The sequence below is a fragment of the Phoenix dactylifera genome, chromosome 4, assembly GCF_009389715.1.
Source record: "Phoenix dactylifera cultivar Barhee BC4 chromosome 4, palm_55x_up_171113_PBpolish2nd_filt_p, whole genome shotgun sequence".
Lineage (NCBI taxonomy): Eukaryota > Viridiplantae > Streptophyta > Magnoliopsida > Arecales > Arecaceae > Phoenix > Phoenix dactylifera.
In genome coordinates this window covers 12,879,335-12,897,491 of record NC_052395.1, presented here as the reverse complement: position 1 = coordinate 12,897,491, position 18,157 = coordinate 12,879,335, and the positions used below count along the sequence as shown (strand labels likewise).

The 18,157-nt window shown below is 46.5% G+C and overlaps 3 protein-coding genes across 4 annotated transcripts; all 3 read right to left on the bottom strand.

Moving 5' to 3' along the window:
- Positions 1 to 406: 406 nt before the first annotated feature.
- LOC103712689 (F-box/LRR-repeat protein At3g26922-like) lies at positions 407 to 2,576 on the bottom strand. Its single transcript, XM_008799277.3, has 3 exons — positions 1,489 to 2,576; positions 1,229 to 1,369; positions 407 to 1,128 (listed from the first exon to the last, which is right to left on the bottom strand). The coding sequence occupies exons 1-3, from the start codon at positions 2,422 to 2,424 to the stop codon at positions 787 to 789; spliced, it is 1,419 nt and encodes a 472-aa protein (XP_008797499.1). The 5' UTR covers positions 2,425 to 2,576; the 3' UTR covers positions 407 to 786.
- A 4,066-nt stretch (positions 2,577 to 6,642) lies between these two features.
- LOC103712688 (putative F-box/LRR-repeat protein At3g28410) lies at positions 6,643 to 8,839 on the bottom strand. The gene is made up of 3 exons (XM_039125586.1): positions 7,641 to 8,839; positions 7,389 to 7,535; positions 6,643 to 7,307 (listed from the first exon to the last, which is right to left on the bottom strand). Exons 1-3 carry the CDS (start codon positions 8,526 to 8,528, stop codon positions 6,969 to 6,971), a joined length of 1,374 nt encoding a protein of 457 aa, XP_038981514.1. The 5' UTR covers positions 8,529 to 8,839; the 3' UTR covers positions 6,643 to 6,968.
- Positions 8,840 to 9,190: 351 nt separating this feature from the next.
- LOC103712687 lies at positions 9,191 to 12,138 on the bottom strand. 2 transcript variants are annotated; one of them, XM_026806767.2, is made up of 3 exons: positions 12,060 to 12,138; positions 11,463 to 11,574; positions 9,197 to 9,541 (listed from the first exon to the last, which is right to left on the bottom strand). In XM_026806767.2, exons 2-3 carry the CDS (start codon positions 11,493 to 11,495, stop codon positions 9,311 to 9,313), a joined length of 264 nt encoding a protein of 87 aa, XP_026662568.1. In that variant the 5' UTR covers positions 11,496 to 11,574; positions 12,060 to 12,138; the 3' UTR covers positions 9,197 to 9,310. The 2 variants fall into 2 exon arrangements, with proteins under 2 accessions (XP_026662569.1, XP_026662568.1); XM_026806768.2 differs by lacking the exon at positions 11,463 to 11,574 and having other exon boundaries at positions 9,191 to 9,541; positions 12,060 to 12,136.
- Between the last annotated feature and the right edge of the window lie 6,019 nt (positions 12,139 to 18,157).

The window sequence follows — 18,157 nt, the reverse complement described above, 5'->3', positions numbered from 1 at the left end:
GTTTGACTAACGAACCGAGCTCGAGCCAAGCTTCTACCGAGCCGGGCCCGAGCCGAGTCTAAGCAGCTCGGCCCGTTGACAACCCTATTTGGGGATCATGAGTAGTTACATTATCACTTGTTGGGATCATAGGTAGTTACATGATCACTTGTTGGGATCATGGATAGTTACATAGGGAGCTATATATGGAACCCTATGCCTCTTGTTTAGTTAGAAAATTTGAAATGAAAATCTTGCTTTGGCAAAATTACTCCTAGATTGGAGACCACTAGAGGAGGATTCCTCGAATCTGGTGGACTCCAGATCTTCCCCCCCTCCTTCTCTTGTGTCTTTGAAATTTTTGTACCGCATCAATCCTGTTTGAAATACAGATGCGTAATTTGTTTCATTTTCTAATAGGATGTAATAACCTAAATAAAAAAGTTTCATATGAAGAACTGCAGTAAAATTATGAGTTCCAGAATAGAACAATGAAAATAACTTACATAGAGGTTTCTATAACAAATCTCTTAACAACATTGATGGAGAAGATAGTACTGATTATTCGCACTATTATGAGCAGCTGATACATCTTTTCCTTCAGATCACTCCTCCATGTTAATTGTTATCCCCTAGCCATCTTATAATAAGTCAAACCAAACTTAAAGCTCTCTACATGTAGGGGCAGAATGGTTGCCAAATCAATGGTAGGCAAAGTTGCAAGCCGTTCCCCACCCAAAAGGAAAACCAAAGGCCCAACTGATTTCAAATATCTCGAAATCTTGTTCCAAACAGAGTTGCTACTGTTCAAAATAGTGAACTCCAAGGTTGAAACTGATTCATCTCATGTTTTTCTTTCATGAAAACTACTTCAGCATCTATAGAAGCTTTATTCTGAAGGCACAGGTCTTGCTGTATGGTTCCTACCCATCCCTCTTTCCAAGCATGTACAGAAATAAGAGTTATCACCTGAAGCACTCGTGCTTTTGCAATAAGAAAGTTAACAAACCCCGAATCAGCCCTCTGTCCTAAAAAACCCTTCAGTGTCACACTTTTCAGATGATGATCAAGACAATCAAAGGAACTTTGCTGCTCCCAGTAGTCCACATATGGGTCGTCGTCGTCGTCGTCATCGTCCATGTCAGCAATCTATAGCCAAACAAAAGGATTCCAAAAAGGTGAGCCGGAAGCATCAGTTATCAACAGAAAAATGCAAAGAGACACCAAATCTCACAAACATCAGAATTACCAAGACATCCAATGTTTCCAGGCAAGGGAAGCATCTGAGCAAGTCAAAAACTATATCCGCCTGAAGATCGTCATTGAAATCCACTCTAATGGCGAGTTTTTTCAGGCTATGCACCACAGTACTCAATTTAACCATGCTTTTCTGGGAAATAGGAAGAAGATTAAGCAAAAAAACAAAAAAACAAAAAAGTTAATTAGTATGAAGAACAAGATGAGTTACCGTACATTGCATCCAAATCAGTTCTGTGCCAAGAAAAGTACCTCAAAACAAGTGCTGCCCAACTCGAGCATCTTGATGTTCATATCAAGAAAACCCAGCAGCTCCAGCTTTGGCGCATTGAGAACTTTTAGGTGCGTCCTTCTTGTCGCGTTCTTACCTAGCATCAGGTACTCAAGATTCGGGGCATCGACAACGAAAAGCTCTTCGACCTCCAAGGAGTAATCATCCAGCATCATGCTGCAGAGGGCAGGGGAGCGGAGATGGATGCGCCGGAGGCCAGCACAGTGTACCAGAGCTAGGCTCTGCAGGGCTGGGCAGCTGGACAGCAAGTCATTGATGGCGGCATCCGTTACGAGACTCCGCTTCAGATTCAGAACTCTGAGATTGACAAGATTGAGGCGAGGCTTAGTGGGTTTCAAGATTCGACAGTAGCACAGCTCTAAGGACCGAAGGGACTGGCATGTGATGAGGGAAGGGGGAACGAGGTAGAAGCGCTTCTCCATGGGGATGAGGATAACGAGATCTTGGACGCCCTTCTGGCTTAGGGTTTGGATCCAGCCGTCGAGGAGGGGGATGTGGAAGTAGACGCAGGAGAGGCGGCAGCTCCGGATGGGACCGGCGTGCGCGGAGAGGACGCGGTCGATGGCGCGGACGCGCCAGCCCTCCTGGGCGCGCCATTGCTCCTCGTCGTGGAACGCCCGGAAGGCCAAGAGCTTCTTGTTGGGGAATTTCTCAGAGCGGAGGGCGGAGTCGTCGAGAAGGCCGAGGGGGGCTAGGGTCCAGAGGCGGCGCCACCGGGTGGAGAGGACGCTGGTCCGGACGGCGTCTTCGATGGGGAGGAGGGAGAGGATGGAGACGAGGAGGCAGTCCGGGACGAGTTCGAATCGGTCGAAGCCGTCGGCAGTGACACCTCCGCCGCTGAAATGTGGGTCGGAGTCGGAGATGATCTGTCCCTTCTTCCTCCTGTTCGGCGCCATCGGTTTCTTGATTTCTTGAACCTACCTTTCCATCGCACTCACGGTTTTTATCGCAGTGGGGAAGGACGAAGAAACAGGAGTGGCTGGGTTTGGGCACGGGTGGCGCTGGAAGGAGTGGAGGGTACGCAGGCCGGCCGCCGGGCCCGGTTGGTGTTGGACCAGTGCTGGACGCGTGCGATGAACGGTTATGATCAGTGTTTTGTCTGATAAATACACACGATCTTCCTGTGGCGTTAACGGACCGACGGTGGGCCTCTCCGTGCTGGGCTTTGAGCTTTAGCACGAGGGAGACTTGGAACTTGGAAGGTCCGAAGCTGAATGACCCAAACTGTGGCCCACATCGGCCAATTCATAAATCCGAATAAGGCCGGCCAGTCATGAATTGTAGGCCGCGCCCTCTTCCAAACACTTACGGAATCTCTTATTTACGGGTGACGGTGGGATTCTAGATCACGGTCCAATTAACTTTACCAACATTATAAGTTGGCATCTTAGAATTGTTTCTTGGGGTGAGGTCCTGATTGTTACAATAATATTGTGTACGAAAAAGTTACTTAGAAATCCCTGTTGAAGTATGTAAGTTTTTAAAATAAAAATATTTGCCAAAACTTGACAGGAGTATTACAAAATTTAAGACTTGTTTGGTTCGCAAAAAGAATTTTTTCTCAACCAAAATATTATTTTTGGAAAGCTGATTCATAGAAATATAATGTCTACAAAAATAATTTTGGCATGTTTGATTGATCATAGAAAAGTGATACATTCCACCATGGCTTATGTCTGGTTAACAATGTACTTTTCTAAAAAAGTTGTGAATATATATTATACTCTTGATAAAGAAAAAAAATCATATCGATAAATTTTGATAGCTTTATGATAATTTGAAAAAAAAATAATTTTCAATCGGTGGAAAAATAGCTTTTTCATGTCTCTTAGAGATTTTTATTTTTCATGAAACATGAGAATCTTATTCCTATGAAAATATTAATTTCTCATTTCTTTCTTTTGAAAACTCTAATTAAACAAGCGGGTTTTTTTTTTTCCAAGTTGACCACACTTTTCTTTCTTCTTTTTCTCTTACTCTTAAGAGAAACATAAATATCATGGTTCCATTAATATTCGCACATTAACCATTTGGCGCTTATCTTCCGCATTAGGGAATGCCAGCCTGGTGGATCGATATAGGATTCAGTCCTTTGCAATGCCCTTGTTTTCAACTTCAGAAAAATGTTACAGTAACTTAAAAATCTCACCCAAATGTCACTTGGCTGCCTTACAACCTTTTGTTTGTTTTTTTTTTATTTTTTGAGTGAGAGCGACTCTAAAAGTCCCACAACTCTCAAAGAGGACTTTCTATCTTATACCCATTTGGACTGGACCCTTGGGCTCCCAAGAAAACCGATCTAAAACTTCTAAAACAATCGAACTCTTGACCTCTCGCCACCATAAGCCAGCACTTGGTGGCCTATCATTTTATTATTTTTACCGCTTTGCTTTATTATATAGCAAACTTCACCATGTTGACTTAAAAAGAAACAATGGATTGTAACACTTTTTACCTAGTCACCTTTTGAATAAGATTTCTAAGTTTTACTAAAGCACTGGTCTTTCTTTTTACATACCCCTGAAATTTTGGCTGTTTCTTTCTTTTATGTTTTTGGCTAACCATGGCTGCTTTACCTTTCATCCAATTCGGGGCGGCAATGCTTCCAAACTGATTGGTTAAACAAAAATAGAGAAAATTACACTTCCTCATTTCTAAAAATTTTCAATTAGCTTTTAAAATTTATAAATCGATCCTCTGGCTCGCCAACTAGCTAATACCATTGGTCTAATGTTTGGAAAGATCAAAAAATACCCTCATCCTCTTGAAACATCTTTAAAAGTTCATTCTATTCCTTCTCTTTTGGCAATTATCTAATGTCTATTGATGTTTCGACCAAGCCAGAGATGAATATCATTTTTTTCAATTTTTATAACAATTAAAATTAATTTATTTTAAAAAATTGAAATACAAAACTTATTTAATAGTAACTTGGGTTGTATTTGGTAGTGGTGGAGATGGAGACACTCCATTCCTCTCTTTTATCTCCCCACTACCATCCCACCCGCTTCCTCTTCCCTCCACCGAAACCCCCTACGATCCTCTCTTATCTCCTTGTCACATCCCACCCTCCTCTTCTCCCTTCCATCATAGCCCCATCCTAATCCTCTCTTATCTCCTTGATACTATCCCATTCACCTCCTCTCCCTTCCATCACAACCCCGTCCCCATCTGACCTCCTCCATCGCAGCTCCCTCTCCATCCTCCTTTTATCTTCCCACTGTCATTCCATCCACCTCCCTATTCTCCCTTACCTCCCTCCATGGCTCCATAAAGAAGGTTAGGATCTTCACCCTAAATAAAAAGATACTAAGAGCATTTTTGTCCTACAATATTTCATACTATCATATAATGACCACGCGCCATCTTTTTATTAAAGAGATAAATGACGAAATCATTCTGAAACGAGTTGCAAATTACTAATTTGAAAATTTTTAAAAATGAAGGTGTGTGGGTAAGAATCGTCCAAACTTGAGGAGATTACACTATAACTTTTCCATAAAGATATTAACACGCAAAATCTTAACCCATATCTGACATCACCCGACATCATGTCACTTATTTGACCCTAAACTAATCTATTTTGCAAGAGTCCATAATAAATTTAAGCTAGCCTATAAAATCCAATGTATACAGTTCTTATCGGCTAATTTTCAGAATGATCGAAACAACTAGCAGAGGGAAAAGCACCGATCATTCAAAAAAAAAATTATACAAGATCATTACTCAATCCAACCTAAATTATTTCGACCTAAATAAAGCTCTACCTTTATAATTAGTGTTGGTCAAAGTTTGACCCGTACATAATCCATTTAAAATTTTGGGTCAGAAACCTAACCCACACCCATCCCTAACTAAAAGATCCATGACCCAAACCTAATCCAAATAGGTTAGGGTTTGGTGGGTTTTCGGGTCGAGTCAATTTTTGCCACCTCTACACAAAATGGGTTTGATTCCTAGCCCATCAAATCCATAATGGTGATTCTCCTTGCCCAAGATGAGTTCCTGCCATTTCATTATGACGGACGAAACAAGCAGATTTTAGTTGATGGGCTAACCAAAGAGGCAAAGGCTGATGGCGAGAGTAGGATATCTGAAAATCCCTGATCTCCAAAGCCATTCCAAGGTCAAGAAATGGAGCATGGGTGTCGGAGACAAGGCCATCAAAGCCCTCTGTCGCCTCCTTAAGGGCACTTCTTAGCAACCCTACATCCCTGAGCTTCCCTCCACCTTGACCGCATTCACATGGAATCACCCCATCTCTCCCTCAATCTTCAAACTATAAAGAGGAGATGCTTTCATAAAAAGTTGGATGCACTGAGATGTAAAAAAGAAGGGTAAGCAATGAATTTGAAAATACTAAGTATAATATCACTTTCTTTCAAGCATCTATGATAAGTTTTCAAATTGGAACTGTATTACCAGTAATGGTATCAAAGATCGTCGGCGCCCTTGTAAGTATGAGGTGGATTATCCTATTCACATCACTCATCCATGCTATTTCTACAACTAGCCATGTTCTACCAGCTCAAACCAAACTTCAAGCTTTCTATACATCTTTCAAAGCCATAATTAAAAATGTCTATATCTGGAAAATATGCAAGCCTGCCCCAACCAACCAAAACCTAAATCTACCTCAAATATCTTGAATTCTTAATGCAGGAACAGTTTGCTACTATCAAGTAACGAAGTCTGGATTCAAACTCCTTACTGCAATATTGGTCTTTCATGAAATTATTTGAGCATAAAAAAGGGCTCCATTCTCAAGGACAAATTAGAACAATCTGCTAGCAAAAATCTATGCATATTGTGATATGCTGACAGTCAACATAATGGTTTCGAGCTAATGCTTCTAATTGAAATGTGAATCAGACAGACAACATGGAAGCATTAATCTCTCTTGAATTGAGTTCTTACTGCATAATGTTCATGAATGAAATACGAAAACCAGATATCAAATTTATATTGTACATACAACCATAATTTCTTTAGGTCAACTAGATGGAATTGATTGCAAAAGCAAATAAGCAACTGAATGCCATCAACATCTGAAGTCTATGGTCTCATAAACACACTACAAAAAATAAAATCTGGGGTGCACCATAATTCTCACATACAAAAAGCAGGATCATAATTAATTATCTGCTCTAATAAGAACCAATTGTTTCGAAAATAGTTTCATATGAAATTCTAAATAGAAACAATTTACACCAGGCTTCCAAAACAAAATTTCAGCAACTAATCATTTTGATAGAGAAATAACAAAGATTTTCAACACCATTAGGAACATTCAGTGTTCGTTTTCCTTGTGTTAGTCCATGCTAATGCTGTCTTCTATTCACGCTAATCTAAATGGCAGAATGGTTCCTACTAAAAAGAGGAGAATGAAACACAAACTTACTAGACTGGCCCTAGCATCCTGTTCCAGTCTCAGTTACTACTAATCTAATAAGGAATTCCAAGGTTGGAAGACGTCACGGAGATTGAAGTCTTTGGCAATAATTACTCGAGCATCAAAAGAAGCTCTAGTATCAAGGCATAGATAGCTTCTCTTATCTTCTACCCATGTCTTCCTGGAAGCAGACGCACAATAAAGAGTCATCACCTTGAGCACCTGTGCTTTTGAGATAAGAAACCTGGCGAACCCCAGATCAGCTGCTTGGCCTAGAAAACCTTTCAGTGTCACACTTGTTAAGTGATGAACGAGGCAATTAAAGGAATCTTGACGCTCCCAATAGTTCAAATCCTGCCGAGCATACGTCGAGCCCATGTCGACAACCTACAACAAACAAAGAAATCCTCAGCTTGGATGACCATTGGGAGATTCAAGCAAACACCAAATATCCATTCAGGAAATCACCTCAACATCCAATCTTTCCAGGCACGGAAAGCATCTGAGCAAGCGAGAAAGTTTGTACCTCTGGTACCCTTCGTTGAAATCCACCCTGACGCCCAGAATTTTCAGACTATGCACCAGAATACTCGAGTTGAATAGCCTTCTGGCATCCTGCAGAAAACAGCAGATGCAAGTAGGAAACTTTAGTGATAAATACTCCTGCCACAGCTAATTGAAAGAAATTGGTAGGGGTGCAAGGCAGGGCAAGAAGAGCACCTCGATGCGAGGCTTGGTGAAGTCGAGTTTCCTGAGAGACATACACAGGCAGCCTAACAACTGCAGCTTTGGGGCGCCGACAATCTCTATAGCCGTATGCTGCATCGTGTCTTCGGTAACCATCAAGCGCTCGAGGTCTGGGGCTTCCTCGACGGCAAGCCTCTTGATGGAATTGGCCCTGGTCAGCGTCAGGCTGCAGAGACACGGCGAACGGATGGTGATTCTGGAGAGGCCGGAGCACCTGAGCAGAGCTAAGCTCTGGAGGGCCGGGCAATTGGACAGCAAGTTGGTGATGGCTCCATCGGTTAGGAAAGCGAAGCGCAGGGTTAGATCTCGGAGGTTGGGGAAGGTTGGAGATGGGAGAGGAGGCTCCGGGAAGCGGCAGTTACCGAGATTCAGCTTCCGCAGGGATTCGCAGCGGAAGAGGGAAGGTGGCAACGGGTGGGGCGTCGGGGCGCCGAAGAAGGATGCGAAGAATTCTTGGATGTCTTTTCGGGTCAGGGCCTGGATCCAGCCGTCTACAGCGGGCAGGTCGGAGAAGCGGCGGACGAGGCGGCAGCTGCGTATGGGTCCGGGGTGGGAGGAGAGGATTTGGGTGATGGAGCGGGCGCACCAGGCCTCGTCGTCGGTGAGGGAACGCGGCGCGTCGTAGCTCTGACAGGGGGTTCTCTCGAAGCGGAGGGAGTCGTCGTCGAGGAGGCGGAGTGGGACGAGGGTCCAGAGGCGGCGCCATCGGGTGCAGAGGACGCTGGTTCGGGCGGATTCTTTGAGGGAGAGGAGAGACAGGATCTGGGCGAGGATGCAGTCCGGAAGGAGGCCGATGAGATCCCGGCCGGAGGGCATGTCGGATTCCAAGTCCGATTCGCGATGCCTCTTCTTCGCCGGCATGGCGGTCGGGTCTCTGGAACCTAGCAGCCCTCGCGTTCCATTTGGGGAAGAAGCCTCTCTCGACAAGGAGAGCTCATAACAAACACCCTTGTCCCACGAAACTCTACGCTACGGAGTCCCACGCTATCAGGTGGATGGTTCGAGCAGGGATGATCGACCGTCGACGTTATTAATACGAATCTTAAAGTAGAAATTCAGATCTTTAGGGTATAATTGGATGTTTTGATAGAAATAACCTGCAGTAGTCGGACCGCCTTCTCCCAAATCTCACATCAGAGTTAGGGCTGCAGTTTTAATTTTTCTTGAGAACATGGTTCAGGCCATTTGTTTTTTTTTTTTGGTCAAAAAATAGGAGGGGAGGGGGAGGGACCAGCCCACCCGCGTGGCAGCCCCATTACTGGGCCCCCCTTCCACTAGGGAATGTTCGATACAGGTGACTATGGCATAACCCTTAATCGAATTTTCGATTAAGTTTGTTTGGCGAAGGCATCTGAAATTACCGTGCACAGAAGATCAAAGTATCAGCATACAATTGAAGTCTCATAAAAAAGATGTGAATGACTAAACCTGTATAATTGTGTTGCTGCATGAAACAAACTTTGACACGAAGGCGATGCATTTTTATCATCTAAGCCAACAAAGTGAAAAAGGTCGCACCAATATAAGAATTCTTGGCAACAACTAAACAAGATTTCATTAGGAGAATGTTAGTTCACATGCTTCAAAAACTTGGGGCCAATACCAAGTCTGAACAGAATGTTTGGATGGCATTACATAGAAATCTACTTCTGTAGGTTAAAAATTTCACCATCGTCCTCATTCTTTTGCCCATATCGGCGGTTGAACTTTGCAATCTGACCTAGACTCTGTGCCATCTGACGCCTTGCCCTGAAATGATAGACTTTACCAACATGATGTATCTTGGTCATCATAACATGCATCAATCTCCCACTCTGAGTCACATACGAAATCCACTGCATCTGTGGGTGCAACCCTTTCTTCATCTCTTCCGCCTAACAATCATGTAAAACAGAAGCTTACCAATGTCAGTGGCCCAGTCAGATAAATAGTTTCTATTTTCCCCTGCGTCTCTACAGCACTTATAGGGTTAAATTGATATATACAAAATTGTGTTTTCTCACGACCAAGAGTATCCTTTTGATCTTTTAACTACAGGCTACCTAAACTTAAGTCCAATTTGCAACTCAGGCAACTTCATTGTATTTAAGTTGGTAGGTATAGAAAGTGAAAGTTGCAGCAAATATAAAAGTAGCCTATATGCAAATGCAATAAGTTAAGGAAAGAAAATCGCCAACTTTTATGTACATAACTGCAATTCTAAACAGAGGGAAAACACTATTGCTGTACATTCTTGCAATAGAAAAGAAACATGGATGCTGATTAACTTTTGAAAGTATCACTAAGATATTCTGAAAATATATAGATTGATGCATTATTTTCATCAGTTATTGTTTTATGGGTTCAGTCCACTTTGGAAACCAACTAGAACAATCTATGTTCCAAAATTTCTTTCACAATCCTCTAACCTGTGTCCCCAAATGCTGAAGGCTGACACTATATAAACAACAGAGAGAAGTAGTCCAATCGTTAGCTAATTTCCACTCCATAGAGAAACTTTATGGTGTTTTTGGGATCTGCACCCAGGATTGACCACCATTTTACGTTTCATCCCTGTTGACTGAAAAATGTGCTCCTGCCCCTTGATTTTGATGGCCATTTTATGTTTAGTCCTTGGCCATCCGCGCACTTATGCGAAACTGTGTATAAACCAGATATAACTGCATACAAAAAACAGGCCTAAGCAAAATATTGCTTAACTGTGTACAAGGACTCAAGAAGTTAATTGTGTGCTGTGCTGAACATCAAATTGTAGTCAAACAAATGACCGGGTGAATTATCTTTCTATTTCTGTGAATCTGGGGGTTGTTTTTAGCATTACATTGGATGAAATTTCTTCAAATGCGGTGTAATGGGTCATTATTACATAGAATTGAGATAGCGAACATTTTTTTAATCTGTCTTCTCTTGCTTTTGTTCTGCGAAGGAGGTGGAGTTAGGTGTTTCTTATATATTCATATTTCCAATTCTTTAGTTCAGGTTATACCATCCATCTAAAATTTTCACTCTTTCTTCTTATATTACATAAATGGTTTATTAATATCATGAAACCATCAATCTGAAATTTAATTTCTTTTTCAAGGGCATGTTTTCACCTCTTCGGTCCGATTGTCTTGGAAACTCTAATAATGGTTTAAGTCAGGATAAATGAACAAAGTAGAAACTACAGAACAATGACCAATGTGAACTCTCTTTCTTCCTTATTCTCATGAGTAAAAAATTAGCTGTATAATGTGGAAAAGATATTCATTTTAGTTAAACTTGATTAAGTTATCGTTGTCTTCGTATTATGTTTTTCATGGTGCAACATGCTAGGATGCCGATCTCTCAACATGAAAGTGGCAAGGTGATATTTTCAGTGCTTACAGGTTATACTCATAACACAATCCACCTAATACATCGATGTACCGTATAGGTGGCAATGTGAGAGATCATTCACATAGACAAAACTTAGCAACAACCTAGCATCATGGTGCTCATCTCAATTGCATTTAACAATGTCCACCTCCTGGATACCTGAAAGGCTGAAAACCCAGAAGAACAAGACAAAAATCACTTCTCTATTATAAGAAATCACAAGCATGATTTCCCCCAATTTATCGATTTCTCTTCTTTCTTGCTCTTTCCTTCTAAATTATGATATGCACTGCAGAGCATGCTTTGAATGGAATACTCGCCTTATAAAGAGGAATTTCCCATGCAATATTTAAGAGATGCAAAAGCAGTATTTTCAGCATGCACAAAGAGATTGTGTTGCTATCACATAATTGAGAAATAAAGTGTTTTTGGTATTACCACAGACAGCCTATATCTCAAAAACTGGATCATTCATCAAATCAGAAAACTGATCAGGTTAAAGGTCACTGATCGAATCTTCAGGTCAACCAGAAATGAACCTTGTGTTATCCTGATGTAGTAAACATATTGTCATTATTTTTCGAAAAAGGAAAACCAGAATAGATTTTCGCATATATATGTGTATATATGTTGATGGTGATGATGACGACTTTCCAATATGTATGTCTCGGTATATAAATTTCATCATGATCCAGGTGAAACATATTTCATCATAGCAACTACATCAAATGAGAAAGAAACTAATTGATCAAATATACTTTTACTTCCACGTCCTGTGAAAAACTAATCTTACTACAAGGAGGACCGAAAAAAAAAACATTACGATTTAATTTCCCCCGTCTCATGGCCCAGCTTCACCTGCTTTATGAACCCTTGAAGGATACCGAAAGAAATAAAAAAAATGATTATCGCAGTAGATATTTGTCATGAATGCACCCTACCTACTTCATCAATTCCGACGATTTAATGAGTTCTCGTTTTTGAATCAAAATTTTCAACAGTTAAAAAACAAGAGTAGCAGAATAAGAGGAAGACCTGCCAGCCGCCGGGTCGAGGCTCCCGCCGTCGAGTTTCGAGAGAGCGTCGTCGAGATGGATTCAAAGCCTAGCCCTAGCCCCTCAGTCCGATGAGGATTATAGGGATGCTAATGGGCCGAGTCAGTTTTGTCCACGGCCCATCCCGGCTTGAGCGAGTTTGTCCGTTTAACCGGCTCGCTCGTTTATATTCTGGGAGACGACAAATCGGCTGGACTTGGGCTAGGCTTGCGATCCGAGTTTGCTTAGCCTAGACCAGGCCTCCGGCCCATTGATAGCCCTAGTTAGATTGGTTGTGGTCCAACAAATAATATCCCCATAATTCAATAATTAATGGGTTTTTCACATTAATACCCTCCAAAATATAGAATTTTGCATGAATATTCTTCCAAAATTAATATTTGTATGTATACCCTCATAAAATTTTTGCTCTGCTATTCTACACTTTTTTAATCATTATTTTTGCATATATACCTACGCCATCTAATACCGTTAAAAAATTAATGATTTCAAATTAAAATGACTAAAAGATCGTAGATGTGTAAAAAAAAACATTTATAAATCGATCGCGATGAAGGACAAAAAAATAATTTCAAAATTCTATTCTATTTTTAATTAAAATAAATATGATTTTTATTAACAGTGTTAGAAGAACTGTTATATTAGGGCATTTGTGCAAAAACAATGTTTTACGCGGGTACAAAAATAAATATAAATTTTAAGAAGGTATTTACACAAATTTGAATTTTTAGAAGGATATTCATGCAACCGATAATCAATTGGAAGTTCCATTCCGAAAAAGTACCTACAGAAGTTCTGCAGGTACTTCTTGTAATATGTACATCCTATGAGGGCTTTACGAAATAACTTTACATTAAGTTTAAACTCTTCCAACTTCCAGCATGCCCGAACTGGTTTGAATATGAGCCTGAGATACCTTCAAATTTAGAAGTAATAGTCGAGTGAAGTCGAGGGTGATTTCTAATAATCCATTTCTCACGTTTGAACTTTGAACTAGTTCAAATTGAATGAAGGGACCTACTTATCTAACAACTTATATGCCGAGTTTAAACTAGTTCCAACAATTCAAATACCGCAATAAGAGACCTGGATGTAATGAATGCCAAACTTTTGCAAGGGTTTTTATTTGAATCGATTTGTTTAATTGGGTTTACTAAAATGCAGGGCCACCTTTGGCACTATAGTTATTGGATGGAGAAGGGACTTGCATAATAACTACAGTCGGTTGTACAGGGCACTGTTAGCCATCTAGGTGACATGAGGCTTTACTCAACTAACCTATCCTGGGCTCTTAACAGTTTTTTTTTTTTTTTTCCTCCACTCAAGCGCGAGGTCCGTCCTGCGCACGAGGTCACCGGCAACCATTGTGCCGCAGGAGACAGCACCGTACACGAGGAAAGCGGGCAAGAGGATGAGGATTTCCCGGAAAGCGAGAAGAGGGTGAGATGAGAAAAAAAACAGCAGCTTGAAGAGGGCCTCCACCTCCGAGTTCCCTCAAAATCAACTTTGATGGGTCTATTCTGGATGGTGGCACGCGGGAAGGCGTGGGTTTTATTATTCGGAACCCGTCTGCCAGGGTTGTGGCTGCCGGTGGCAGTCAGTTATTTAACACTTCGATTCCGAGTGCGGAGCTGAGAGCAGCCTGGGCGAGCCTTCGCTATGCCCAGTGTGTCTTATAGGCTAGGTCCATCATCCTGGAGGGTGATTCAGCCAATGGTGCTGCGGATTGGGTAACTGCGTATGTAGCTTGTCACTCCGGAGGCACCTTATGGATTGGTGATGGGGAGTTGCCCTTAGCATTCTGAGGTATTCTATTTTTTGACTTTATTGGATGTACCGGTTTCCGTCAGGTATGATCCACCTGCATTAGCAAAAAAAAAAAAAAAAAAAGGCCTCCACAATTGCTTTACACTACACAATTCTGGGGGCAGACTTCCTCTCATTTCCAACACCGAACTATATGCCTTATTTGCAGCCCACCACTCTAAAAGCTTTATCTGAAAGGATCACAAACCGAGGAAAAGCTGCAGGCTAGTGAGAGAAGCTCTGGCGTAGTGAGAGAAAGCCCAACGGCTAGTTTGTGTGGCGGTGCCCGAGAGGCATCGGCCAGAAAATTCGTGCTCCGGCTAATCGGCGTGGCACTCACGACGGCTAGGGCTGAGGGAAAGCTCTGGTGTACACCCTCTGAGTGTCCTCGACACCTTCAGTTTAGATCGGGGGGCCTGGAAAGGCAACAAGGGGCGGTAGCGGGATCAGCCTCCGGGGAGGGAACTTCAAAGGAGGTTGTATGAGCCTGGGATGATCGGGCCTGCGGTCCAAGCTTCCGGACGTGGGCGAGATCCCAGCGGCTGGCCCCTGCCTGCGGGGTTAAACTTTTACACTCTAGTTTTTGGTCTTATGCTAACTTGGTCCTCCCAGGCAAGCGATTGTGACACCATGGACCGGAAGGGGAAGCAGCCAACGGCGAAGGTGACGGAGGGAGCGGTGAGAAGCCACGGTAAGGCATCCGGACGTGGGGAGCGCTCTGTGGCCTGGTCGAGGCCGGGGTCGTGGGTTACTCACTGGCCCACGACCGCGGAGGTGGAGCGCCTGAGCCGTCGCTTCCTGGACGTCCTGCGACTTCTGAAGGAACCGATAGAGAAGGCTCGGCTGGAGTGGGAGGGGTGGGCGGTGGTTGCTCGCAGTTTTGGCCGCCGAGTACCAGCAGAATGGGTGGCCAAGGATGTGGCCGCCCATGCAAAACTAAAGGACGTGGTGGCCGTCCCGCTTGCAGACGACTATCTCGCTCTGAGGTTCTAGTCGACAGAGGACCATAATGGGGCTCTTAGCGAGGGCCCATGGGTGGCGGCAAGGCAGCTCCTCGCTATGAGTCCGTGGGTTCCGGACTTCGAGCCTAGGGACGACACGGTGAAAATGGCGATGGTGTGGCTCTGCTTGCTTTGCCTGCCACTGGAGTACTGGTCGACGTCGACCATCCTCCACATCGTGGCTCGGGCGGGCCAGCCGGTGCCAGTGGACAGGGTCACCGAGCAACAACTAGCAATGGGATTCGCTCGAGTGAAAGTGGCGATCGATACCACCGAACCTCTTCGGTCGGGTGTCCTGATACAGGGGAAGACGAAGATGCGGTGGCATCCCTTTGTCTTCAAAAACATCCTGGTTCTCTGCCCCCACTGTGGGCGGATGGGGCACTTGGAAATGGCATACCGTCTTCCGACAGCCGCCGCACCAACGAGGGTTTGCCCTCGGTGGTAGTGGGGACGGGGGGTGGGCCTGATCTACCGAACCCCGGGCGTCGGGGAGGAGGTCCAAGGGCCAATCTATGGCCCTTGGATGGTGACGACATGGCAGAAACCCCCACGGGAGGGTCGGCCGAGGGAGACGACCGGATCCGACCCCGGGCCTGGGTCGTCCTCGACTTGGCCGCCATCTCTGGCGGCTCGTCCGACCTTGCCGATGTCCCCGGCGGATACGGACGGCTGGCAAAAGCCAGCAAAGGTCGTGCGCCACAGGTCGCCGCTGGCAGGTGGGGGGAAGGGCAGTACCCAGCCCCCCTTTCGGCCCTCTCTAGATCGACTCGGGGGACGGCCTGGCCGAGTCAGAGGACCTAGGGCCGAGCCGAGGGATCATCTTGGCCCGCGGGGCTTTGCGGTCCCAAACCCCACGCCAAAGTTTGAATGTTCCCGTGCGTCGGGACCGTCTTGATGTGGGTATCGCTCTACTTCTTGCTGCCGATGGAACCTTGCCTATGCTCTTCCTCTACGGGCGCTCGGCAAAGGAAAAGAATCAAGTGTTGGGGCTGAATTTCAAAAGCAATTGATTCTATTCCAAATGGCAATGGATTACAAGGACTCTTGGCAAGATCCGGAAGGAACCTTGCGATGCCTAAAACAATCTAAGAGGAGTGATGTTCTCCACCTTAGCCCAAGCCTTTCGGCCGACTGAACAAAGGGTTACAACCCTTGACACTATGCTGGAATTCAAATGCTGGAAGATGATGGACTAAGGGCCCTAGTGGCTCCTTTTGTAGGCAGAGTGCCCTGGCTTATTCGGGATTAAATTCAAATGATGAAAGACTTCCTATCTTGACCGCCAAGGGTCTAACCAAACTTGGCCTTCTCGGCCATGTGCTGAATTGAGGTGGGCGCTCAGGATGCACTGCCCGGTTGGCTGGGATGCGTGTCCCGTGTGGATGCTGCCATTTATCTGGACGGAGCCTGATTTGGTTGCTGCATTGGTTGGCTGGGCTGCGCTTCCTGATTTGCCGTGATGTTCTTCCTGATTTATGGGGATGCGCCGCTGTCGCCCTTGCTCCCTCGGATCGCTGGCGTGGCTTCCTGTGGTACGCTCATTTCGCGGCCTAGTGCATCTCGGCCGCTCATGTCCTTGCCTGCTAGATCTCTATGGAAGAGCCTACAGGCTCCTCCTTTGATTCTGCGTGTGATTCTTCCTTGTTTGGCCCGGCGCTGGTGCGTAGATTCTTGCCATGTGTCTCTGCCTGCTGGCTTTGGCCAGGCGCTGCCTTGCAGGGCCTTGCCTTGTTTGCCCTTCTGCGCAGATGGCTGCCACTTGTCCCTTGGTTGCACTCTTGGTCGGGCTGACCGTGGCTTTCTTTGTTTGCTCTTGCGCGCGGAAGGCTGCCACTTGTCCCTTGGTTGTGTTCTCGGTTGGGCTGACCATAGCTTTCCTTGTTTGGCTCTCAGGCACGCGCATGCTGGCTGGTCCGGGTCTAATGTGCGCGGGCTCGGATGACTTGTTGTGTCCTTGGCTGGGCCTGACCCGTGCGCTGACCTTGGACTTGTTTGGCTTGGTTGCGCTCAGTCGGATGCAGCCTCGGCCGAGCCTTGCGCTTTCTGTGCCGTCTGTGCGTGCGCGCCCAAGTGCGCACGCATGGGCTAGTGCCCCTGATTGCCGCCCGTATCCATGCCCACGTCTGGCGTGCGCGCAACCCATCGTTGTGGGGGCGCCAAGTGCTGGCGAGGAGCAGGGAGGCGGCCTTGCTGTGCACTGGCCATCTTTGGGTCTGGCAAGGTTCGGGCGCGCCAGGCGGGCGCGGGTGCAGGGTGCTGGCCGCACGAGGCAGGCGCGGGCGCAGGGCGCTGGTCGCGCGTTGGTGCGCGAGGCCTTGGGTCGGCCTGGCGCTCGGGTGTTGGCCGGCCCGGGTTCTGCTCGAGTGCGCGGAGGCCTGCGCGCGGCTGGGCATCAGGCGCGCGGTCCCAGCCGCGCGGAGGACTGCGCGCCGCAGGTCGTTGGCCGTGGGATCGCGCGCAGGCGGGATGTTGCGCGTGGGCGGGCGCGTGGGCTGATAGTCGCGCGCGGGCGGGCGCGCAGGTTGGTGCGCGCATGGTTGGCCGCGCGCGAGCTGGCGTGTGCGCGCTGGCGTGCGCGCTGATGGCTGCGCGCAAGGGGTTGTGCGTGCCGGGGGCTGCTTGGGCGTGCGTTTGGCCGCGCGTTGCTGTGGCTCGCATGGTCGGCCACTGCTTGGGCAGACCTCCAAGCAGTGGATTTGGCCCGTGCGGTGGTCTTGGCCGAGGTTGGCCTCGGCTAAGCTCTTGGAATCTTGGCTTAGCGGCCTGAGGTAGTTATCAGATCGCTCCTCCGCGGGTTGACCCGGGGCCGAGTCAGGGAATCGCCCCTATGCGGGCTGACCTGGGGCCCAGCGGCTTGGCCGCGGCCCAAGCCCAAACCTAGAAGAGGCCCAGGCCGCTCGCGGGCCTTGGCCCGCAAGGGGGCCTAGGGCGGGTGGCCCAGCTGGCCCGCACGCCCCTCGCAGTGGGCCAGCGGGCCGTTATTGTGCCGGCCTAATGCACCCGGGCCCAGAAGACGGGGCGCCGGGTTCGCAGATCGGCGGGTGTGGCCCAGGGCGCGCCCTGCGCCTGCGTTGGTCCAGGCCAGCGGGCCTCTCCTGCAATAGGGCCGCTGGCCCGGGACGCGCTGGGCCAGGAGGACCTGGCCGCGGTGCCTGAAGACGGCCCACGAGCCCAGGGCCCTCAGGCCAGCCCGCAGGGGGCCCACAGGCCCGGACTAGTGGGGGCCCATGGGCCCAGGTCACAGCGGACCCACAGGCCTAGTTAGACT